The sequence below is a fragment of the Misgurnus anguillicaudatus genome, chromosome 23 (assembly GCF_027580225.2).
Source record: "Misgurnus anguillicaudatus chromosome 23, ASM2758022v2, whole genome shotgun sequence".
NCBI classification, from domain to species: domain Eukaryota; kingdom Metazoa; phylum Chordata; class Actinopteri; order Cypriniformes; family Cobitidae; genus Misgurnus; species Misgurnus anguillicaudatus.
This window is the reverse complement of record NC_073359.2, coordinates 19,849,693-19,876,257: the sequence shown is the minus strand read 5'-3', so window position 1 is coordinate 19,876,257 and position 26,565 is coordinate 19,849,693. Positions and strand designations below refer to the sequence as shown.

The following is a 26,565-nucleotide window of genomic DNA, read 5'->3' as shown; positions in this document are numbered from 1 at the left end:
CACGCTCCTTACTGCTGATTGGCTATAAGTGTGTTTTGGTAGTCGGCCCGTCTCCTTTTCCAACGCGTTTTTCAAACATCGTGGACTCCGCCTTCGTGTGTCCCATTAAAAATGCCTGTCTGAAACTGATTCTGAATCGCAAGGGTGCGATTGTGTGTTTCATGCACAGCTTGTGCGTGTACTACGGCATTTGGTCAGTAGGAAGTCCTTATCAATCTAAAATCATTATGAGTCGGAGTCGTTTATAACGTGCATTTAAAAAAGCAACACTCGTTAAACAAAATAATTTTAAATATTCTTTATTATTATGAAAATACCTGAAACAATTTGAAGAACAGCTATATAAATATTCCTGTAGACATTTCCTGGAATAGCATTTGTAATGCTACTTCTTCTGTGGCACAAAGAGTGTTTCTGCACGAGAGCGCCCCCTGGCGTTAGGATTTGCCGGGATCTCAACGTAATTCATTCAAATTAATTCATTAATAAAACGTGCATTTGCACGGTTAATCGTTACATCCCTAGCCAAGATATAACTATTTGAAAATCTGAAATCTGAGCAGGGTTCCCCACAGCACTTTGCAGTTCGGGCGACCCGCCTAGGCTGGGGAATCCTACCGCCTTAACTAGGTCGTCCAAAAAAAATTCCGCTGGTCGTCAAGTGCATTTCGGAGAATAGCGCGGAGAATGCAATGTGGGCAGGTCTGCTTTAATGCACGTAAGTTATAGAGTAATGACAATAATGATTACAACACTGCGTTTTTTTATTTGGACCCACTTGAAACTCGCTGCTGTCAGCCGCTTTTGCACTATCGGGCCTGTGTGAGCCAGGGCTTCAAACGGGCCTCACGGAGCCAATAGCCTCAGACCTCCAGCTGTGTAGCCAAAATCACGACGCGTTTGCATTGTCAAGCCAATAGCGCCGCAGCGCTTCAGAAAACCCCACCCTTAATACGCCTACCTGGATGTAACGTCACACAACTCCGCCTGTTTTTACCGTGAGGAAGTCACTTCAATCTGACAGGAGACGGGAGTCTGCTTCCTCTTTCAAAACACACAGTCGCTTTAAGCAGCGATCTAACAGCGCACATCAGTGTCAACATGTTGACAAATCAAAATTACAGTTTCTGTTCACAGAAGCCGCAGTGAACGACTCCCAGCCAATCGAATTACACGACCGAGCAAGAATTTTAAGTTTTAAGAAGTCGGTGTTTCTGAAGACAAATGCGAATTACAGCCAATCACATTACAGAGCTGAGAAGCATTCCAACCAATTAAATGAAAGAAGGCGGGAGTTTATGTTTACTATGTTTGAGCGTTTGTATGCTTTACACATGAATGCATATTGTTTTAAAGCTATTTTACAGAAAATGCGTCCTTATATTAAAAAATACAGACAATTAGCAAACCCAGAGATGCAAACTACTTAACTTTAGGTGAATTTTGCCATTTTAATTTTAAAATAAAATTTAGATTATTTGTCATGTAACTCTATTGCTGCAGTGACTGTCAGTCAAGCAAACATAAACAACAGATGTTTATAGCATATAGTATAAGATAAAGTATGAATGTGTGTATATTGTGGATTAATAAGAATGGAAGAATTTACAAATGCCAGAACTGTTATCACATGTAATAAAATGCCTTTACTTTTTTGTTATTACGATTCATATTTAGTATTTAATGAATAATTGTTAAAATGTAGCACAGAGTCTGTAGTCTATTGCTAAAAAAATTATATTATTTTAATCCATACAATGTATTGTTGGGTATTGCTTCATATACCCCTGCGACTTATGAACAGGTCCAGGGTCACATTTAACCTGATCTTTGAATTTGTACCAATTTTACGAGTTGGGAATTTTGCATGAATTAGTATGAAGTGAATCATAATAAACATATGATTATTAAAAAAACAAAACAATGATACACCACCACTAACCCTGCCCTTTAACCAAACATCACAGGGGTGAAAGCAAATCGTACAAAAACATACAAATTAGCCACCTTCGAAAATAGGTATGAATTGCCATGAGACTGTGTTGGAATAAAACATTACGTTATCATACACTGGGGTTGACACTAATATAGATATATATCATTATAGTTATATTACATTTTTTTGGTGTGTGGAGACCTTTAACCTAAACAGACACATCACATAAGTAAATATTGTATTAATGTGTATTACTTTTCATAAGCTACCGCATTAGGACTTAATTATTATATGAGAGCCTCATTGGGGCGATCAATAGAGGCGACAATTTGAATGATGGAATGACCGGGGAAGGGCTGATGGACAAAAGCAAACAGCGAGGCAGGTAATGGGGGTGGCTGCAAATCTTTCCCAGGTGGTCTTGCACACGACAGCTGGCTGAGCTGTGTGGCAATCATGTGGCTCAAAGCATAACCACATTAACTCATTCCCCACCAGGCATTTTTTTTAAAAGTTGCCCGCCAGCATTTATTGTGATTTTCACAAAGTGTCACAAAATGCCTCCCAGGAAAATATATAAACATACAAATATATCAAATATAAAAACAGACACTTAGCTTTCAAACAAACAATAAACAAACAAAACGGGAAAAAAACGTCTCATCCTATCTATATTTTCTTCTCTGCTTATAGACTCTTAAAGGATTAGTCAATTTTCTGAAAAAAAAAATCCAGATAATTTACTCACCACCATGTCATCCAAAATGTTGATGTCTTTCTTTGTTCAGTCGAGAAGAAATTATGTTTTTTGAGGAAAATATTCCAGGATTTTTCTCATTTTAATGGACTTTAATGGACCCCAACACTTAACAGTTTTAATGCAGTATAAATTGCAGTTTCATCACAGCTTCAAAGGACTCTAAACGATCCCAACGAGTCATAAGGGTCTTATCTAGTGAAACAATTGTCATTTTTGGCAAAAAAATAAATAAAAAATATGCACTTTTAAACCACAACTTTTTGTCTTCCTCCGGCTATGTGACGAGCCAGCATGACCTCATGTAACTGCGTAATGACGTTGAAAGGTCACGTGTTACATATATAACGCATATTTGCGGACCATTTTAAACAATAAACTGACACAAAGACAGTAATTAGTATCATTCGACATACAACAACGTCGAAACGGTCCTCTTTCTCCACACTTGTAAACACTGGGGCGTAGTTTCGCATACGTCATCTGTGACCTCTTGACGTGATGATGTATTACGCGAGGTCGCACTAGCGCGTCACACGACCAGAGGAAGACGAGAAGTTGTGGTTTAAAAGTGCATATTTTTAATGCATTATTTTTTCTTGCCAAAAATGACAATCGTTTTGCTAGATAAGACCCTAATGCCTCGTTTGGGATCGTTTAGAGTCCTTTGAAACTGCAATTTTAAACTGCATTAAAACTGTTAAGTATTGGGGTCCATTAAAGTCCATTAAAATGAGAATAATCCTGGAATGTTTTCCTCAAAAAACATAATTTCTTCTCAACTGAACAAATAAAAATACATCAACATTTGGGATGACATGGTGGTGAGTAAATTATCTGGACTAATCCATTAAATAAGGGTATTTTTCTTTTAAAAAAAATTTTTTTTAGCGAAAAGCTGAAATAATTATATTTTTGTGAAGGAATTTTGTTAGAAATCAGATTCAGAACGACTATCAAAACATACACAGAGTTTATGGCTTCAGCTTTTTCATAAATTGGGTAAGTAATTGCGATATTGCAGTTAAAATAAAAATTCATCAAGAATGTTTTTTTTACACAAATGTTTTCTTTTAATTGACAAGATAACTCATCAATGGCGAAGAATGAGTTAAGGCAGATTGGCTTCATGTCACTGGAGTTAAGACATAATAACTAGAGTGATGAGTTATAATAATATTGATGAGCCATATTCAGAGATTTTGGTAGATCGTCTTGAATATATTATATTAAGTAGATCAATCCAAAAAACTAATAATCTTGTTGTGCTATGTTAGCATTGCATGCAAATGTAAAAGACAGCTACGACTACTGTAACTCTCTTCTGAGTATCCAATGATTAGATCAGCAGTGCTTCAATTGCATAAAGACATTACGTTTTTAAGTGCCAAATTAGCCCACCACCATCCATATAACAAGCTCTAATGCAACTTTAATATCAAGTGTTAAAATTCAGAAAGGAGGTGAAGATTTTAATAAGAAGTGCTTTTTTGGCTCTCCATAATAGGTCCGTCTCGGTCTAGGACTCCTGAGATGTGTGTTCAGATGAACCCATTCTCCAGCAGCCCCCTGTGAGCCCAAGGTGTCTCTTTGAATCTAGCTAGTGCAAAGGCAAATTCGATAGCTTTAGTCTGCTTCATATGCTAATATCCAGACAAAACTAGTCTAATGAGTCCATAGAGGTGTGATTGGAACAGATTGCGTCACAGCACGGCGGCTAAGAGTGGTTGAAGAGAAGCAGAAGCGCGTCATGTCAAGATGCGGCCCACCTGAGAACCCACCATCAAACCCTCGCTGTTGCCCAGGATGATCCTCATCATAAAAAATGAGTGACAGGTAATTGTTGAAGTCGTCTGATGGTGAAAGACGCGAGATGAGTGTGGTAGGGTCTGAAAATGGAGTCTTACAAAGCGAGTTCAGTGTGACACAAAAAATAATGGAATTAATATAGAAATATCTCACCTAATAATGAAACTTTTGTCATTTATTATGACTGGGATTTTGTACGATTTTCTCTTTTTTGTAGAATTTTTAAGAATATATTGACCCCCTAAATGTAATCTCCAAATAGGACTCATGCCTTCCAAGAAGGTTTTTTGTAATAACATGAGGTAGCATAAGATGAGAAGAAGCAGGATGGATTTGAAGCGCAGGAAGGGAACATGTACATGTTTAAATTAAGTTAACAAAATCAGATCACTTTGTGAAAACAGTACAGTGCGGTATGAAGCCAGGCAGTAAAGTATCTGGCCTCTTTTCCGACGCCTCCTCTCTCTCTCACCTGTGCCTTTCTTGCAGATGTAGGGCAGGTTGTAGTTGCAGGGCACGTCGTTCCATTTGCCGTTCTCATGGGCGATCATAACCACGCAGTCCTCTCCGCCCGCGAAGAAATTATCCGGCTGGTTCTCTCTCCAGTTCTCATATTGCTGGAGGAGGAACAAGGAGATTTCAGGCCTAAATCAAATCCTGTGGATTTACAGGGTATTTGCTGTAGCGTAGCTACATATCCAATGCATAGCAAATGCGTTTCCAGATCCACCTAATGGGTCTGTTATCTTATACTCATTGTATAACTTCTTGGGTTTTTTAAATGGTTTAAGAAAAGTTCAAAAGAGACATCCGCTGGTATTTGCATAATCCTTCTGAGCATATTCCCCGCATTACCATTGTCTTGTAAGTCAAAGTGATTCATTTTATGTTCAACAATAGATATGAACAATAGGATGAATGATATTACTAAACACATTTGCATGAATTGTACCGTCTTTTGCACTCTTCATAGTCATTCTCTCTTCCCACACCTTAGTTAACTTCAAATTCAAGGACCTTTCAATGACTTTCCAGGTCCAGTACCCTCAAATTCAAGGACTAAATGTGGGGACACATTTCAAGTAAGAGCAAGGTTACATCGTGTTACCTTTTAAGATACATTGCTACAGTTCCCTTTGAGGGAACTCGCGCTGCGTCACTGCGGTGACCCTTTTTGTGGACGCCTCCAGGGGTAAGTGCGTCTGAATGTGTATATCAAATTCAACCAATGGTGAGGCTTAACAACAAAGAAAGGGTGCAGAAAGTATATCGCTATCTGAAATATTGCCAAAGGCGGCGTTACAGGGACGCAGGAAGTATGGTAAGGAAGATGCAGCGTCTCGTTCCCTTCTCAGGAAACAACAGTTATACGTAACCAGAGACGTTTTCATGTGTCAAACACAACTATGCAAAAAAGCATTTTGGTATGAATCAACATTCGCATACAGAAGATACAAGCATTTAAAGTTAACAGGTTAGCATGTGTGCTTAAAAGTCTAGAATTATGATATTATCCTACACTACACAGGGAATAATATGGATTTTTTTCCAGCAAACTTCTTGCATAAAATAGATTCAAGCACTTTCAATGACCTGTATCTATGTATGTATATTTTCAAAAACTTCCCAGGGCCTTGCATATTTCCCCCAGATTCACAAACTTTCAAGGATTTCAAGGACCCGTGGGAACCCTGTTGAATTCACACCTGAGACAAAATTTGTGGGCCCTCCCTACATACACTGACCAATGTAAAGCCATGTGTAGTGAAGTTTTTGTGCCCCCAATGACAGCCTAGATGTTAATGACACAATTCACCACTGAAGCAGGGTTAAAAGCAGACACTTTTTCAAGTGTAAAAAGTGTGCTAAAAATCTCACCAGGTCCATATTATCGGTCCATTGGAAGTCATCTTCAACCATTCTGTCATTCAGACCAATCCACGTGTTCTCATGACTCATACCTGTTTTAAAGCACAATTTAAAAACAATGTTTTTGCATTAATGTAACAACACACATTTCTTTACTCTACATAAGCTAATACAAAAACATAATTAAAATCCATATGACTTTAGCCATATGCGCCGATCCTGTGATGGAAAAACTAAAGATATGTTCAAGTAATTTGAATCAAAAACGCTTTTGAAATTCAGGATCCTCTCCAGCGAGTTAAATAAATAAATAAGCTGAATACCGGACGGAAAACGCGATTGCATCACTGTCCTCCTTCTTTCCAAAGCGATTGGGCGCTCCCATAGAGACAGAGCGCAGTTATGCAAATTTAAAAACCACGCCCACCGGGGGGGGGGGGGGGGAAAGCGATCCAACAGTCTCCATTGACTTTGTATTGCGAGAAGCCGCCTCCTTGTCATTTCTGGCTTATAACAAAAAACTGAATAATGTCTAAAAGCTGCTGTGTGACAATATGCACAGCCAACAAGCCAAAGAACCCAGAAACAAGCCTTCACAAGCTGTCGAGCCGCAAAACCCAGTCTTTAAGGATAATAAAGTGGATCGCCGACTACGTTTCCCCTAGTGGACGCAGTTCTACTAATAGAAGTACTATGAAAAGTTGCCTGTTTCCACTTTTGTGTCTTTAAACGCTCGTTTTTTGAAGTCGACAGCTTATAAAAACTTATTTACAGATTAAACTTAAAAACAGATTAATACCTAAAAGCTGCTGTGTGACAAGGTGTACATCTAACAACCCAAACAAACCAAATACGTTTTTATAAGCTTTCAACTTCAAAAAAACGAGCGTTTAAAGACACAGAAATGGAAACAGGCAACTTTTCATAGTACTCCTATTAGTAAAACTGCGTCCAATAGGGGGAAACGTAGTCGGCGATCCACTTTATTCTCCTTAAAAGCTAGGTTTTACGGCTCGACAGCTTATAAAAACTTATTTCTGGGTTCTTTGGCTTGTTAGCTGTACATATTGTCACACAGCAGCTTTTAGGCATTATTCAGTTTTTTGTTATAAGCCAGAAATGACAAGGAGGCGGCTTCTCGCAATACAAAGTCAATGGAGACTGTAGGATTGCTTTCCCCCCCGGTGGGCGTGGTTTTCAGGTTATGACGCGCTGCGCTCTGTCTCTATAGCGTCTGTCGTTGCTAAGCGACCAAAGCGTTGTGTGATGTTGGGCCGGGCACCCATTGGCAAAAAAGAAATCAGCGCCTATGACTTAAGCTCACATTTGGCATTAACTCATTCCCCGCCATTGACGAGTTATCTCGTCATTTATGAGTTCATATTTAACTAATAAATATGCCTTTTTGGACGAATTTCAAAGTGAAAGTGTAATACCGCTTTTATCGAATTTATCAAAAACGAAAGTTAAAAAGAGTTTTTGTTTTATTTTAACTGCCTTTATGTTTGATAGTCATTCTGAGTCTGATCTCTAACATAAATTCCTTTACAAAAACGCAATTTTTTAAGCTTGTTGCTCAAAATGTTGTATTTTTGAAGAGAAATATCCATATTTCAGTGGTTAAATTAAGTAGAAAAAGTAAATATGTAATGAAACGTTTTTTCCCCATTTTGTTTGTTTGTTTGTTTGTTTGAAAGCAGAGGGTGTGTTCTTTAATTTGATATAATTTGTATGTTTATATATTTATAGAAAATGATTTTTTCCTGCAAGGAATTTTGTGAACATTTTGTTAAAATCACAAAAATGCAGGTGGGCAACTTTTCTCAAAAAGGCTGGCGGTGAATGAGTTAATATCCATAGCAAGTGATAAAGTGACAAAAACAAGTATAAATGGAATCTAATGTGTTTGTGAGCTAGATTGTCATCCAATCACACCACAGATTTATACACTAGATGTCGCCTTGGCTACGGCAGTTCATTGAAACGAATGCGTCAAATAGAGCCGCCATCTCAAAACAGGGGAGCCCCTCCTCTTTAATGAACCAGCGTCAATGTAGGCAAAGGTGTAAGGGAAATAAAATCACCATAAATCGTCATAATTGTGATTTTCTGTTTTTTTTTGTTCGTTCATACAGTCAGACTTGTATATAGTATTGAGTCAAGAGAACATTTAAAGTTTTGATATTAAGAAAATCGACTTTTTCTAAATATAACGCATAGTGCTCGTAGGCCTAACATCTATACGCAGCACAAAAGTCCGGCATCGTCCATGAATTCGAAGTGCAGGCGGAGATAGCAGCGTTACCTAGCTACTTCCTATGACAAGACCCCTGCTCCAAGATAGCGGCGGTTTTGACGCATGCTTAGAACCCCAAGGCGACATCTAGTGTATACACTCACCTAAAGGATTATTAGGAACACCATACTAATACTGTGTTTGACCCCCTTTCACCTTCAGAACTGCCTTAATTCTACATGGCATTGATTTAACAAGGTGCTGAAAACATTCTTTAGAAATGTTGGCCCATATTGATAGGATAGCATCTTGCAGTTGATGGAGATTTGTGGGATGCACATCCAGGGCACAAAGCTCCCGTTCCACCACATCCCAAAGATGCTCTATTGGGTTGAGATCTGGTGACTTTGGAGGCCATTTAATACAGTGAACTCATTGTCATGTTCAAGAAACCAATTTAAAATGATTCGAGGTTTGTGGCATTATCCTGCTAGAAGTAGCCATCAGAGGATGGGTACATGGTGGTCATAAAGGGATAGACATGGTCAGAAACAATGCTCAGGTAGGCCGTGGCATTTAAACGATGCCCAATTGGCACTAAGGGGCCTAAAGTGTGCCAAGAAAACATCCCCCACACCATTACACCATTGCATTAATCAGAAATTGAACAGTTGTTCCTAAAAATCATTTAGGTAAGTGTATATATATGCAATCACACAAGGCACTTTCAAAAATTTTCAGGGTTGATTTTGACAACAACATCGTATGCCAGCGGCAAACCAGATCCCTGCTTAAGGTGGGCAACCTGGTATTTGGAGCACGGTGGCTACAGAGGGGTCTCCAACGTAGTGCACAGAGTCTGGGAGGGTTCTCAATTGTAATATTTATTTACATATTTGTTTATATTAGCTTGGCTTGGTTTATGTATGTTAACGTGTTAAACAATACTAAAACATATCAACAAGTAAAATAAAATAAAATAAAATCAACAAGTAAAACAAAAGCGTTTTGAGTAGACTATATCATAAAGTAGCCCTCCAGATTGTTTTATCCATTGTGGTAGCCCTTGCTCACAAAAAGGTTGGAGACCCCTGGTATAAACCAACTCAAGCAGCTGCTGACTTAATTTGAGTCTTACAGCAGCGAAACGGTCATTGAAGATGAAGGTGTAAACAGCAATTCGTCTCAGCCGCCCACTTTATCAGATTGCTCGAGACGGATGTTAAGGGTCTTCAGTGTCACCGGACTCGGTGAGTAATGCTTCAATTCGACTAGTTCATACACGCTTTACATTAGAGGGCTATTGGGAGCGCTCTGTGTTATCACAATCACGATTCGTGCCCAAGCCAGATCGCCCCCAAGATGCATTTTGGGTGTGGATCTAATGGAATTTCAATCACGGTGTTCCTGATTAACATCATTACAGGGCCCATTAATCTTTATAATGGTTGTGCCCCCTTTTATTGCAGGGGTGGAGATGTCCATTTTCAAGGCGATTAAACACACTTTCGGTGCATGCAGACGGGGTAGATGGCGACAGACAGCCTGCTGTGAGAAGGCACAGCGAGTGTCATTACCCTGGATTTTGGCCTGACTGAAAGCAGTCAAGATAACGCTACCAATTTCGCAGGAAAGGTCAGCAGTCCTGCCACTTATTTTAATTACATAGCTAACTATTAATAAATCTAGGGTATGAAAATAGTTTAAGTTTAAAGCTAGTTAGGTGAAACAGACAATGATTACCCAGAGTAACAAAGGACATTTATTGTGATATCACATTGAAATGACACGTTTGTCAGATGCTATGAAATTAATTACTTGCAAAAAGTAATATAGTGCAAGTACAGTGCTTAACCCAATGTAAAGTTTGTGCCACAGCTGCCCAAAACTAACAGTATTGGTGATTCCCAAAATCATTTTTTGTTTCTGTAATGGTTAATCCAGCAGTATCTCATGTATGCTATACATACATTTTCGAATTGACTATTTTATAAGAAAGGGAAATTTAAATAGTAAAGCACTTTATTATTTTTTTATACAAATGCCCAATTATATTTACTTACTTAATGTAATAAAAAAATACGTTTTAATGATTGAATGTTATGCTTAATTTGTTTCTGACTCATGAGAGAAGTTGAATGTGCCGAGTAAAATTTGCGTTTAAAAAGGCAAATTTAATCTGACATTCATTACTCCTGTACAAAATCATTGAGAACTTTCTAAAAAAGGAAAGAGTCTGCATAAAAGTACTTCATGATTCTGGATAGTCTTTGAGATATAAAGACAGGTGGTCTAATACATTTGTTAAGCACTGCATGTGATGATTAACCTGCTTTTGCAATTGTTGCTGTTCCCAAGGTTTAATTTTCAAACAAATGTCTTAGCTATTATTATCATCTTGATCGGTGTTTCCCAATCTGGGTCCTCGAGTACCCCCTACCAGAATGTTGTAGATGCCTTCTTATTTAACACACCTGATTTAACTCATCAGCCTCTGTCCAGAATGGTTAACATGCCTCCATAACAAGCTGATGAGTTGAAACAGGTGTTTTGTATAAGGAGACATCTAAAAGTTTCTGGGAGGGGGTACTCGAGGACCAGGATTGGAAAGCACTGATCTAGATCATGGTTTTTCAAACTATGGCTCCGGGGACCCCCAAGGGGGCCTCCAGGAGGTTCCAGGTGGTCCCTAGAATTTTTCAGAGAAAAAAGCCAAAGAAAAATTTTACAATTCATTTATTAGGTGCTTATCTCTCATTTCTTGCTAAATACACATTTAAAAATATATTTCTTTGCATCTTTCTAGTGTTTTTCTTATTACAGTCCCCTTTATCTCACTCATTGAGGTTTATAATCAGTCCTTCCAGAAAAATTTTTGTTTTTTGTGATTTTTTTGATTGTTGCGGGCAAAATCTTGCGGCACGTTTTCTTTAAAAATGCGATGGAATATGCGGGATATTTATGCAATTTTATGCAATGAAATTGCCAAAATTGCGGGAACTTGCAAACACTGCGTGAACTTGCAAAAACTGTTTGCAGCTTTTCATTGATGTTCACGTCACGTAATTACTAGTGTTGTAGTCAATCCACCTAAACCGAGACCAAGTCATGACCAAGACCAAGACAGGCCGAGACCGAGATAAGACAAAGACTTTAAAGGGTCGAGACCAAGTCAAGACCAAGACCAAGACAGGCTGAGACCAAGTCAAGACCAAGACCATTGCAAGTCACTGCATTAAAACATTTATGATAAAATGTGGAATATGCATATGAGTAGGCACTTCTTGTCTGTGTGTGTGCGTGCATGCGTGTGTGTGTGTGTGTGTGTGTGTCTATGCCATCAGAGAAGCATACCTGTCAAGTATCCCGTTTTGGCCGGGAAAGTCCCGTATTTTACCCTTCTTTCCCGCCGTCCTCCCGTATTAGTATTTTCCCGTAAATCTCCCGTACTTTAACCTGCGTTATTACAAAAATAATAATGCCCGGGCGGAGTAATAAAAAACATTCCCAATCCCAGATCGCTAAAGATCCACTGATTCCGCTAATCCACTTCGTGTTTTCCCACCCGCTCCGCAGCATCTCTGTGTGCAGTGTGCACTCTCTGCCTGGAGAGCGAAGACGACAGTTTCTGTCTGAAGTTTGTTGCATCAACAGGTAGATTTATTACATTATATCAGTTGTTAAACCGCAGAATTACTCATTTGGAATTTTGTTTATGTATTTCTTCGGTTAACGATTTGCTGTCGGTGTTCTAAAAGTGCTAACAAGTTAGCAAGCAAACAGCAACAAAATATCCACATTATTATCGTTACAATGCTTGTCTAATGAATTAAATGTTCCCGGTCAGATCTAAGTTAACATAAACACTAAATTTGCTGTTGTTGGCATACTTTGTAGACAAAAAATACAAAAAACACCAATGGCTTCACAAAATAAAGACAGAGAACGGAAAGGGAGGCTGGTAAAGGCAGTTCAACATTGCAAACATTGATTCAAAGCTCCATCAAGCCAGCAGGTAAATCATATTGAATATCTATTCTCACACTTTAATTCTTGTTATTATATTTTCCCATTATAATCACTTGTAATCACTTGTCTAAGTTGATGCTAGTAATATAGTAACACATCATTTATTTATAATACTTTATTAAAACCATACTAATAGTACCACCCCCGTAGTGCCCTTTTTGGTTTGGGTCACTGCCCAAATTTTGATGTGCCATCAGTTGTGGTCTTGACCTGTCTTGAAATTAAATTCCGAGTCCTCTTTTTCTGAGACCGAGACGAGACAGAGTATAAATGTGGTCGATTCCAAGACGAGACCAAGACCTTTAAAAAGTGGTCTTGAGACCTGTCTCAAGACCACTTTTTAAAAAGTGATGTAATTACTACAACACTAGTAATTACATCACTTCCTAACATTTTCATGACAACAGGGGATATGGCTGCGCATGTGTGAAGTAAATGCAACATTTTTCCACTTTCTGCTAAGACATATATATGACTTTTTGCTACAAAAATACAGAGATTATGAAACCATGCAAGCCCTGCAATTTTTGCAAGCAGAAATCTGCAATTTATGCGGTGAAAGTGCGGCGTATTTAAAAAATGTGGCCCCTGCATAAATATGTGGACTTTGGCTGATTATTCATTTAATCATGCGATCGCATAATCGTAAATTTTTCTGGAGGGACTGTATAAGGCAGGATTCCTTGTAAAGCTGCTGCAGTACAAATACATTTAAATTGAAAATGCATATGTTTACACTGCAAAAAATGACTTTCTTATTTAGTATTTTTATCTTGTTTTCAGTACAAATATCTAAAAGATGTATTTTCTTGATCAGCAAAATCACAAACAGAAAATAAGTCTACACTCTATAAAACAAACGGTGCTATATAGCACCAGAACAGTTGCTTTGGATCGTAACGATGGAGGAACTATTTTTGGTGCCATGTAGCACCGGTGAAGCGCCGGTGAGGCACCTGTGTGGAACCATATAGTGCTACGTAGAACCATATGTGGTGCTATAGTGGTGCTATATGGCCCCTATATGGTTCTTCACTGGTGCTTCACCGGTGCTATATGGCACTAAAAATGGTTCTTCTATCGTTACGATCCAAAGCAACTGTTTTGGTGCTATATAGCACCGTTTGTTTTTTTAGAGTGTAGTTTTAGACCAAAAATATACAATTTAATTATATTTGTGCTTAAAACAACATCAACAAAAAATCAACCAATCGGGTAAGACGTTTTTTTTCTTGAAATTTTCTTGAATTAAGTGTTTTTTTCTTACCCCACTGGCAGATTTTTTTTGCTTGTTTTAAGAATTTTTAGGTATTTGTACTGAAAACAAGACAAAAATGCGTAAGATTAAAGTAAGATAAAGTGCATTTTTTGCAGTGCATGTTTACACTGCAAAAAATGATTTTCAATTAAAAAATTTCTTAGTATTTTTGTCTTGTTTTCAGTAAAAATATCTAAAAATTCTTAAATTAAGGTGCCTCTTCTTGATGAGCAAAACAACCCAAGAAAATAAGTCTAGTTTTTAGACCAAAAATATAAAATTTAAGTGATTTTGTGCATAAAACAAGCAAAAAAATCTGCCAATGGGGTACGCAATTTCATAAATATCCCGCATATTCCATTGCATATTTTAAGAAAACGTGGCGCAAGATCAAGGACTTTTGCCCGCAACAATCCCCAAAAAAAAAAAAAAAAAAAATCACAAAAAAACAAACATTTTTCTGGAAGGACTGCTTATAAACCTCAATGAGTGAGTATATATATATGAAGAGTTTCGTTGCAAAACAAGATAAATCAATTTTTTAACATTTTTGTCAAAACATGTTTATTATTATGTTTTCATGTTATTATTTAGTTTTATGGTGCTACTTAGCTGTATATTTTAAGTTATGAAGGTTTAAATCAAAACAAACCAACTGCAGTTGAATTGATATTAATTGGAATGCACAAGCAAAAAACAAGATTTCTGAACAATTAAAAAAACGGTGCTTATCTCATTTTGCAACGAAACTCTTCATATTTAGGTAGGGGTTCCCTCACAAAAGTTTTATCATATTTGGGGGTCCTTGGCACCATAAAGTTTGAAAACCCCTGATCTAGGTGACAAGTTTTTTTTTACTGCAAACCATCAAACCTACAGCTATATTCAATGGCCCATTGATTTTAAACCATGTGTGCAGTCAGATGTCTGTGTTGAACAGATACTGACCATTAATGAAGTCCTGCTCTTGTGTGGAATGGATGCTGGCCAGGTGGCCGCTGTGTTCTCTGCAGTCTTTCTCTGCATCTTCCCAGGTGTGCCTGCGTGTAAAATATCTGTAGCAGTGACCGTGAAACTTCCTCCAGCTGTGCTCGCAACCCTCCGTGTCTGTGAGAGAGATATGCAGAAAGTTATAGAGGAGAGATACAGTGTGGTGCGTAATCAAAGATCACCACGCTTTCATTTTGTGTTTAGGTATTTAATCAATTTTTATATGATTAACAATAGAATCTAAGTGAAAGGTAAATTATTAAAGGGGACATGTCACAATAATTTTTTAAGATGTCAAATAAATCTTTGGTATCCCCAGAGCACATATATAAAGTTTTAGCTCAAAATACCATAGAGATAATTTATTATAACATGTTAAAATTGACACTTTGTAGGTGTGTCCTTTAAAATGCAAATGAGCTAATAAAATTCAAACACTGACAGCAATGATGGTGGTTTGTTGCAATTCAAACTCAATTGCGCTGTCAATTATTTTTTCACCCTCTCTTTCTCTTTGCACTAAATAGCTGTGCCTTGGTTTGGTAGTGCAGATTAAGGGGTGGTATTATTATAATAAGATCTCCCCATGACATCACAAGGAGAGCCAAATTTAAATGACCTAACTTTTCACATGCTTGCAGAGAATGGTTTACCAAAACTAAGTTACTGTGTTGATCTTTTTCACATTTTCTAGGTTAATAGAAGCACTGGGAACCCAATTATAGCACTTAAAAATGAAAAAAGTCAGATTTTTTTGACAGCATCCACTCAAGCTGCCATTAACTCATCTTGCGTGGTTCGGTGAAACAAAGTAAATCGGTGAAAAACCTTAAATAAATCTCCATTATTCACATATTTTATTCTTTAACTTTGGGGTTAAAATAGAAAACAAATCCCCTATTTTCACTTTGGCTTTGGACGTTTGGACTCCACTGCTGACAGGATGCTATAGAAAGTCCTCTGAGCTCTTAATCTCAGACACAAACACACACATACCAGCCCACGCCACCGCTCAACTTTCGTGACATGTCTGTGTTTTATTTGACCCTCTGGCTTGTGTCCTGCTAATCCATGGCTGTAAGCAAAGCGGCTTAGCATTAGCAAAAAACCATCTTAATCTATTCAAACGACAACAATCTAGTGAAATGTCCTCCGACGCTACGTGCGACGGCTAATTAAGCCCTGTCGCATAGCTGTCAGAACACTCCCTTTCTTACCCTTTTGGGAATTTACCATGTCTGGGCACACAAAGAATAGATAATCTCTACACTTTTCATGTGTGTGTGTGTGTGTGTGTGTGTCTGTGTATAAGAGGTTGAAGGTTTTATAAGTCAGCCCAGTTTGTATGAACTGCCAGATTTACGAAGCTCATCTTGCTGTGTCATCATTTTTGCCGCTAGCAAATTTAAAGCGACGTTGGTAAATTGGCTGCAGCAAATTGGGCCGTTTGTGGTTCTGTTTAACATGCAGATGGGTACGGGAGCCACCTGAATGGGGGGCAGATGATGAAATGTACTGAGAAAAAGACAGAATAGTCGCAGCGTGTCCCAAATATATATATATATATATATCATCTGCCACCCACTTCCTCATAATCTTAATCAGAATCTGGGTTGCCAGGTTTTCACAGCCCAATCAGGTTTCGAGTGGGGGTCCTCCGGTAAAAATTGCGTTCCAATTTGTGGAAGCAGATGAATAGAAATAGCTGAATATCAGATGTCATCCAGTTGTTCCTAGCTGTATAACAGAACTGCGAGTAAAGGTATTGTAAACCCAATATTTGATACCATACTGTTACTGTACTCTTTAGTTTAGTTATTTTCTTTTCATTTTATTTCATTTATTTTCTTTAAATTTCAAAAAGACATGTTTAAGATGTCAAATAAATCTTTGGTGTCCCCAGAGTATGTATGTGAAGTTTTAGCTCAAAATACCATATAGATAATTTATAATAGCATGTTAAAATTGCCACTTTGTAGGTATGAGTAAAAATGTGCCGTTTTTGGGTGTGTCCTTAAAAATGCAAATGAGCTGATCTCTGCACTAAATGGCAGTGCCGTGGTTGGATAGTGCAGATTAAATATCAGTATTATCCCCTTCTGACATCACAAGGGGAGCCAAATTTCAATTACTTATTTTTTATATGCTTGCAGAGAATGGTTTACCAAAACTAAGTTACTGGGTTGATCTTTTCACATTTTCTAGGTTGATAAAAGCACTGGGGACACAATTATAGCACTTAAACATGGAATAAGTCAGATTGTCATAATATGATATTAAGGCTTGGTCATGTTTTGTTATAATTATGTAAATGTATCCTGAAAAAGAAGTTAGCTGGATACAGGTTTCGCTAAAGTGTCGCACTAATGTATACTTGACTTCTGCTATTTACAAAAAGAAAAAAAAGGAAGAAAATATTCTGGAGATGACTTAAAGGGGACAGAGAATGAAAAACCATTTTTACCTGGTCTTTGCTGAATAATGGTAGTCTACCCGCATTCACGAACATACAAAAAGTGCTAGACATGCTGAACATCTCAGTCTCATAGAAATTCCTCTTTTAGAAATGTCAGCCAGAAAACGGCCCAATCTGAAAAACTGATGCTTATGACATCACAGGCATCTCACTGCCCCTCCACTTTAAAATAATTGGCTACATTTTTTGAGTGGCAGCAAAGTCAGCCAATCAGTAATGAGATTACAAGTTAAGCCAGTAGAGGGAGCCAAATAGGTGCAAAACCAGTTTAAAATCCCCCACCCTAATAGAGCTATCTGAGAGAGGTTTTTAGGAAGCTTCTAAGGCATTACAGACCCAAACAAAAACATTTTGTCTACATCTCACATCACAGAACAAGGATAAATACTCCGTTCAATCGTTCTATGTCACCTTTAAATACCAAACGAATAGTAAAGGTCTTTGTTGTACTTTGTTTTTTTAAATGCGTTTAGGGGATACATCTGTGTTTTTGCCAGGGTTCATCTGCAAAAATTCGCTAAATATCAAATTATTGGGGTCACTTTAACGCGTGGTCATGAAAAACAGGCCTCGTCAACAGTGTTAAAGTAGCCCAATTACACAGAAAAACACTAGAACCTGGCAACCCTGATCAGAATAAACATTCAACACAATCTCACGAAGATATGTGTTCAAGTCGTTTTATTGTCACGAAATATTTGATTAATTTATTCATGTTCATGGACACGATTTTCCGCTTTTTTCGTGCCATTGAGCACAAATGTCTTTTTTGTTTCAGTCTACACGAATTTCTATAAATAGTTTTTCGTGTTCGTGGCAGAACTTCATTTTATGTATTGTTTTCCTTATTGTTTTTCCTATTTTTAAATCATTGTCTCGGGGTTGGGGTTAGATTTGGGGTTTGGGTTAGGATGTAATTTTATGCATTGGTTTCTAAATTTTTTTCCCAATTTTAAAACAATTTTCGCTTGGGGTTGGGGTAAGGATGTCTTAAATGTAACAAAAAGTCATTCTAACCACAACCCTAAGCGACAATGGTAAAAAAATAGGAAAAAAACTATGAGAAAACAATACATAAAATGACACGAATAAAAAGTTGTGCCACGAACACGAAAACTATTTATAGAAATTTGTTTTGACTGAGACGAAAAAGACATTCGTGCTCAATGGCATGAAAAAAGTGCATGATGGTTCTAAACGATTTATTATAGTCATATGTCCTCCTGGTCGACCAGTAGGCCCTGTTGTAAATTATTCCTGGACATGTTAGTTAAAAAAAAACCTAAATGCACCTCATACTGGAGACCATCCTCTGAAATATGTGCTGAATATTCATATACACTGTCAGAGAAAATAAAATGGTCCCTAGCTGCCACTGGGGCAGTACCCTTGAAAAAGGTCCTAATACTATTAGGTAGAGATGCTGTATGTATACATTTGGTACCAATATAAGGTACTAATATGAACTCCTTAGGTGCAAAAGTGTACTCTTTGAAAAGGTAACGCCCCAGTGACAGTCTGGGACCTATTTTTAATCATTTTGTGACTCTGTACAATATCTCATACGCTATATCACAATGAAAAATAATGTAAACATTGGCCGTGATTGAGAAAGGGTGACCTGACTGACCTTTACTGCCAATAAAAATCACACATTTAGTGTGAACGGCCCACAAAACACCTGATAGGTATATTATTACACAGCCATTGTAACATCCTTTTTCATAAAAACATGCCATTTGTTTGTTGTAACCTCTGCAGGCACATGTTGGCATTACATGGAGATCACAAACACAAGAATGTTCAGAGGAATATGTTGCGATTCACCTTAAAGAGAAGAGAATCCTGCCAGTAACAAAAACATTGTGATCTTTTCTCATATATTTTCAGTTGCATTCTCTTATCAGGGGAAAAACAGACTTGCTGTTATTTGCTGCTGAGGCTAGATGCACCACACAGCTTGACAGAAACACCACACTTCATTTCCCCGGCGGATTATGTTGTTATTCAACTAAACATAGCACTAGCTATTGTATACGTTCGACTCTCTAACTGAGCAATATTACGCTAGCGAGCCGTAGGCATGAGGCCACGGAAAACAAAAACTTATTAGCATGCATCTTTTTGAAAAGATCATACATTCACCTAAAGGATTATTAGGAACACCTGTTCAATTTCTCATTAATGCAATAGTGTAATGGTGTGGGGGATGTTTTCTTGGAAAACTTTAAGCCCCTTAGTGCCAATTGGGCATCGTTTAAATGCCACGGCCTACCTGAGCATTGTTTCTGACCATATCCATCCCTTTATGACCACCATGTACCCATCCTCTGATGGCTACTTCCAGCGGGATAATGCACTATGTGACAAAGCTCAAATCATTTCAAATTGGTTTCTTGAACATGACAATGAGTTCACTGTACTAAAATGGCCCCACAGTCACCAGATCTCAACCAAATAGAGCATCTTTGGGATGTGGGGGAGCTTCGTGCCCTGGATGTGCATCCCACAAATCTCCATGCTATCCTATCAATATGGGCCAACATTTCTAAAGAATGCTTTCAGCACCTTGTTGATTCAATGCCACGTAGAATTAAGGCAGGGGGTAAAACACAGTATTAGTATGGTGTTCCTAATAATCCTTTAGGTGAGTGTATAAAGCCAAACAACATGTATGTAGTGAGCAAACTGTCCCGATCGATTGCATTTATTTCTTTTGGCTGTTTAAGATTTGAAAGCCGGTGAAAAGCAGACGCTTGCTGCGCATCAAAAGTCTGTCGGTTGCGAGAACGGAAAAGGAAAACAGCAGACTGTATTTAGCGTCGCATGTTAAAGAGGAACCACATGGTGTACGACCGACCCCTCTATTCTCCAGTCCATCGATAAACAGTTTGACTGCACTGTCGAAGGTACATTGTAATACAGTGGGAACGCATCCAAATTGGCTCGCTCCAGCCGAGCCTGCTCTCTTATCTCCGGTTGCAAGAAGAATAGAGATGCTGGAGGCATTACAAGTCACCATTGGCACACCCTGGCTCCCTGCCTGGATTTAGAGTCGGAAAGCTGAGGAATGAACGGCTGTCACCGGTTCTCCGCCTGCGAGCTTTTACCCCAAAGCCACGTGGAAGCCACAACTTCTCTTTGAAGCTTTCAACGCAGATGATATTGTTCACATGCATGCTTTGCTTTTACATTAAACCAATTCCACTGCCGACATTCGCCAGTTCATTTTTGTCTTCTGTACTGTATGCATGCTCGGATATTTACACAGTAGTTTATCTGAGCTCTTCTCAAGTGTGGCACGGTGAAGGGTCGGCACGTGTCGTGTGATTAATATTCAGCAAATTGAACGAGCGGCAGTTAAAAATAAAAAGGGCAAGTGCTTCCAATTGAGTGATTGGGTCATTTATCCCCATCACGACATGATATTTTAGTTCCCTGGCTTAGGCGCTCCTCATTACGATACATTCAGAGGGGTTGATTTTGAAAAGGGTGGGAGGAATTTGTTTTTGAAGAACATGGTTTTGCTTTTATCAAACGTGGAGGAGGTAAACACAAGAAGAGAGGAGACACATGAAGGGTAATCTGTGCTGAGTAGTGAGACGAAACTGTTCATATTGAAGATTAGTGTTGAAAGTAATGCTTTAGCTACCTCATTCTGTCTCGGATGATGTAGCTAAGATTTCCAATTTGTCTTCCATGCTAATCCTTTAACAGGCCATTTGCTAGAGAAGGTTTTCGTGTTATCCTTATACTCAACCTGACTGAATCACCGTTACCACTTGCTGATAACAGTATTTTACATTGCAATTTTAAAAAATTTTGGATTACGTTTTAAACATATACTGAAATAATTTGCATATCATTCAAACTAATGGTGGAATGGTACACAAAATGTACGGTACAGTACGTACTGCGTTTTTTTTAATTCTGTATTATTAACATTTATTAACATCAGCAGTTTACATATAATAAAAACAGTTTACAGATTTTAACAGATTTTTAAATAATATAAAAATAATAAACAGCAAGTAAATTTAAATTTTTTAGATCTTCCGCCTAACTGTACCGAAACTGAGCTAAACCACAACCTAAAAAACGATCGTATGTACCCTTCAGTGGCGGCTCGTGACTGCTCTTCCGAGGGGCGAAAAATCAAGATATGTTTTCAAAATATGTGTCATGTGTGTTGCTCTTGTTTTCAAAATATGTGTTTGTTGCGTTTTGTGTACCATTGATACGCATGAGATTATGCCAGTATCTGACAAATGCGAGCGTCTCTTTTATCATAAACCCTTAAGTTATTTTGACAAGACACGTGATAGGTTTACTCAATGCGGCGAACACATATTTTGAAAACATGAGGAACACAAATGACGGGCTACATACATGATGTGATGAAATTCGCATCGTGCGCCCTCGAAAAAAGAAGTCACCGGCCACCACTGGTAACCTTTACACATCTAGTGTCTATATTTTCATTACAAGTGTGGGGGTTACTTGCATGCGATTTGTGGATTAATACGCAAATTTAAATAGGGAAAGTTTATCATTTGAATGTGTTTCAAAAGCTTGCAAATGTTAACATTCAAGGTGCTAAAGTGAGCAGCTTTCTGTACGCACAGACACACGTGCGGTTGAATGTGTCCGGTCCAACTCCAATCAGACGTGATCATCCCTATGCCCTTCAAAGTTCAGAACTCTTGATGTGTAAACTTTCACTACTGTGTCTTATACTGTGGTCCATTAAAATACATTTGGCCAATAGGGCACTGAAAAACAACGTAACATTTTATGTGGAGCAACTGTTTATGCTGCGCCGTTTGGAATTCGCCCTCCGTCTGTGTGTGTGCATGCGTGTTTAAGACAGGGCATATACAAACAAAATGCAGTATTCTTTTTCTTATAAAAGCATTTGTTTATGTCTTAAGTTTATGTATAGATTAGGCAGAAACCTGTCCTGCTTATCTCTAAAAGAGACAGTAAACTCAATTAACCTACTTAAGTCTGTGTCATTAATGTTAACTGAACAGCTCAAGACAAAGCGTAAATCACTTCTGTAGCTCTAAAAAATAATAATTATATTTAATTTATACAACAAAGATTCATGTTATGATTCATTTAATTCGATTTCTGTACCTAATGCTAATTTTAGACCTTTGTTCTTTTTTATAAATGTTTGTAATTTCTTTATTTGTTATTAGATTTTTCCCACGCCTTTTTTTGTTGATCGGAAAAATTATCCCATCACACCCCTTGTTACCAGTGCTTTAAGTGGGCCGGAACGCGCCGGTACTCAGTACCGCCACTTCCAAAAATAGCTCTTGAGCGTACCACCACCTTTCCGTGCACCCAGAACGTGCTTTTAGCGTACTGGAACGCTCATTTGCACATCTGTTTAAAAATCAGAGGTTTAATTTAATCCTTTGGCTGCGCTGCCGCTTTTCAGAGCACCCTTTAAGCAAGCTAAGACAAAACTCTCGTTTATATCAGTTACACGTGCGCTGCTGGAGCGATGTAGTTTGACGCCTAATTTGCTTATAGTACAAACATCTTTGATCTGAAAGACGAGTAAGAGACGCAAATGTTAATGTCTAATAGAAAGTAAAGAGCGTCAAGACATTAAAACAGACTTAATCACATCATAGCACCCGTCATAATATCTATATCTAAAGCTCTGTCTCTCATATACAGGTATTTATCCTGTCTGTAGGTTGTGCATATATTAATACCTGTTCATTTTACATACTGCCTATTTTAATGTAATGTATACATAAATACAAAATACAATGCATACTATAGCTTCAATAGTCTATAAAATAAATAACTCAATTAAAAACAAGATTCTGTCTATCAAGACTTAATCTGTTGTTATGCTCTGGGCATTTTCACTTTAACATTATTCACTTTAAATTGTCCATATTTTAAAACTCTGGTGAGCAGTTAAAGCTATAGTGAGTGGCAAATAACTGCACATTTTTATAATCCAAAAACTGAAAAACATGTATACCAATATACAGTTACCGTGAAATAAAATGACTCATTCCGTGGAATAGATTTTTGGTCATTCCGCGCACCCCTATCTGGCACCATTTCGGGCTTTTTTTCAAAAACACATCTAAATCTTGAAGATCGGATCAGATCGGATCGAATCGAATCGAACAATGATAATTGATTCAAGATCTTGAGAATCGGAATCGAATCGATTCTTGAAATTTGAATCGAAACCCAGCCCTAATACAAATAATATAAATAATAATCTTTTGGTTCATATAAAAACGAAGAATTGTTAGTTCATGTGGTTCAATGAGGCACAAATTGCAAAGAAATTGTTTTGTTATTTTTTTGGGTCCTTTAAGAGCAAGAATAAGGCATAATAATCACGCTTGACATAACAAGACTGCCTTGGGCCGTATGTGAAAGTGATGAAGAGAGAACGTAGAGCTGAACAGTGGAACAAGCCCGATGAACATGTTTTCATTTCCTTTAGCGCACAGATACTATCTGTATCACAGAGAAAATGGTGCCGGAGAGATGCATGTTTATAGCCTCTCTAGCACGAGCTGTTGGTGTACTTGATTTAACAGGGCTGCTACTTGTCGAGGCTGATGCAAGCCGGTTTCATGCTCTTACGCTCACAGCTGTAAGGAACATCGGCTTTCAGCAGCTACAATATGTTTATGGAGAGCAATTACGGGCCCACACGGAGGCCCTTTACAACACGCTTGGGTTTAAAGCTCCCCTTCAACGGCGCAACAGGATACAACCAGGATCTGATTCAGTGTTTCAAGCAGTTCAGAACAGCTGAAATCAGCAAGCCAATTACAAGGCATGATTAATAGACCAGTCTCACTAGAATATGCTGTATTTTAATGCATTATGCTTGTCAAGACATTCTAGATGGTTGACCTTTGCTGTTTGCTATGAAGAAAAAGGGTCAAACATGGGTTAAAAATAAAACACTATGTTTTTTTTTTGCAGTGTAGTGTAAAATTTTATGCTGGTCTTTTCAGGCCTTACAGTTAGTTTTGGGAACTCTGTTGGTAGCAAACTTCTACATTCACTCTGCTGAAACAATCAAACTAGCAAGGTAGCCAGTGCAGCCAGGTCCTACTTTAATATCCTGCTTCACAAACAGCCGAATGCACAAAGACGCTCTGCAGCATTCATTCGCATTCGCCTCAGCGAAAGGGAGCAATTTCCACTGGCTCACCAACCAAAGACACAAAAAATAACTCCCTTACTGTGGCTATGATGCATGAAAACTGATGCTTGATGAATATGTGATTCCCCTGAGGTTGGAAACAGATGTGGAGCTGTGCCATAAAACACTCCAGCACAACCTGGTTATGATCATTATTTGATATAACCGAAACTAGTCATATTGAGCACAAGGTTTTTGCAATATGCTGACGCAAAGCTGTGAAAAAAGCTGTGGGGTAAGATGTGCCACCCCCTTATTCTTGCAAACTGTGCAGAAAAGAAGCTGCATTAAACTTTTTTATTAGTCAATACCAATTTTTTCATGGCAGGTACATTTTATTCACAATTTACAAGCAATATTTATCTGGGGCAATACCCTTTAAAAAGGTCCTAATATGTAATTTGAGCCACTAGTATGTACCTCTGATTTAATAAATAATATGAACTCTTTAGGTCCAAAGATGTACTTTTTGAAAAAGCTACCACCTATGAAGAACCATGGGGTGATATAGCACCACTAGCAACACATATGGTTCTACACAGGTGTTACATACAGGGTAGGTGCTATACAGTATGACACTTAAAATGGTTCCCCTATGATTACGAGCCACTTTTAGTGCTATTTAGCACCGTTTGTTTTTAGAGTGCAGCTGTTTGCCAGTAACTTACTGCTAGTGATGCACCGATATATCGGCCGCCGATATTTATTGGCAGATTTTTGATGAATTTGAAACCATCGACATATCGGCAACAGCACGAGAAAGGCATATACCGATTGTTTATTAATTAGCTGCATAAAGAAATCCATTATATGTAAAAAATGAGTTAATGTTATTAATAAAATAAATGCTGAATAGCAAAAACCACCTTTGAAGGTTGTTATGCTGTTTCTCTCTTATTATGTTGGTCAGTTGAATGTTAATTAGATCCAATCCATGTTTAGTAAAAATAATTTGATGCAGAAATAAACTAGATAGACCAACGGTATAGTATTGTATACATGTGTTTAATATCGGCATCGGTATCGGCCATAAGTTGTCTGTTTAAATCGGTATCGGCCCAAAAAAATCCTATCGGTGCATCCCTACTTACTGCAGATTTAAATTTATGTTATTTACTGGCAAGTTAAATGAACATTAAACATTAACAAGTCATTGTCTTCTTTACACATAGATATGTACACTAGATGTCACCTTGGGATTCTAAGCATGCGTCAAAACTGCCACCATCTTGGAACAGGGGTCTTGTCATAGGACGTAGCTAGAACAGTGGTTCTCAAACTTTTTCCACGTGCGGCCCCCCTGTGTACGGTGCATTCCTTCGCGGCCCCCCCAAAGAAAACTTATGACAAAAAACTGTTCTAATATTTAACATTTTAAGTTATACAAAGTAGTGCTGTTGGTTAGTAGCCTTATTTTTTTTAGGTTTAATTACACAGAATTCCTGATAAATTAATGTATTTTATAAAATGCCATAAAATTGGGGCCCCCCCTGGCACCATTTTGCGGCCCCCCGGGGGGCCCCGGACCCCAGTTTGAGAACCACTGACCTAGACGACTATTGCTGCTATCTCCGCCTATACTTTGAATTCTTGGACGATGCTGGACTTTTGTGCTGCGTATGGATGTTTGGCCCCACTAGCACTATGCATTATATTTAGAAAAAGTAGATTTTCTTAATATCAAAATTTTACATTTTGTCTGGAAGCTGAATACATGTCTGACCGTTGGAATTTAAAAAAGTAGAAAATTACGATTTATGGTGATTTTATTTTTGTTACACCTTAGCCTAGATTGATGCATTAAAGAGGAGGGGCTCCCCGGTTTCAAGATGGCGGCTCTATTTGACGCATTTTTTCCAATAAACTGCCTTAGCCAAGGTGACATCTAGTGTACATATCTATGGTCTTTACACAATAAAACTATAGAATAACACCCTCGTGCAAAGCATTCTGGGAACCAGAAATCCTCATCAACCTTTTTCAGTTTCTTTCCTTTAGATT

General features: G+C 38.0%; 1 protein-coding gene across 2 annotated transcripts in view; it reads right to left on the bottom strand.

The window, feature by feature from the left end:
- Positions 1–26,565, bottom strand: part of ncanb (neurocan b) — a 229,684-nt gene that overhangs the window by 6,972 nt on the left and 196,147 nt on the right. For both annotated transcript variants that reach the window (XM_055218762.2, XM_055218761.2), the window contains exons 11-13: positions 14,843–15,001; positions 6,381–6,463; positions 4,975–5,119 (exon numbers count right to left, since the gene is read on the bottom strand). In XM_055218762.2, the coding sequence (XP_055074737.2) occupies positions 4,975–5,119; positions 6,381–6,463; positions 14,843–15,001 (387 nt within the window). The remainder of the gene's footprint in view (positions 1–4,974; positions 5,120–6,380; positions 6,464–14,842; positions 15,002–26,565) is intronic.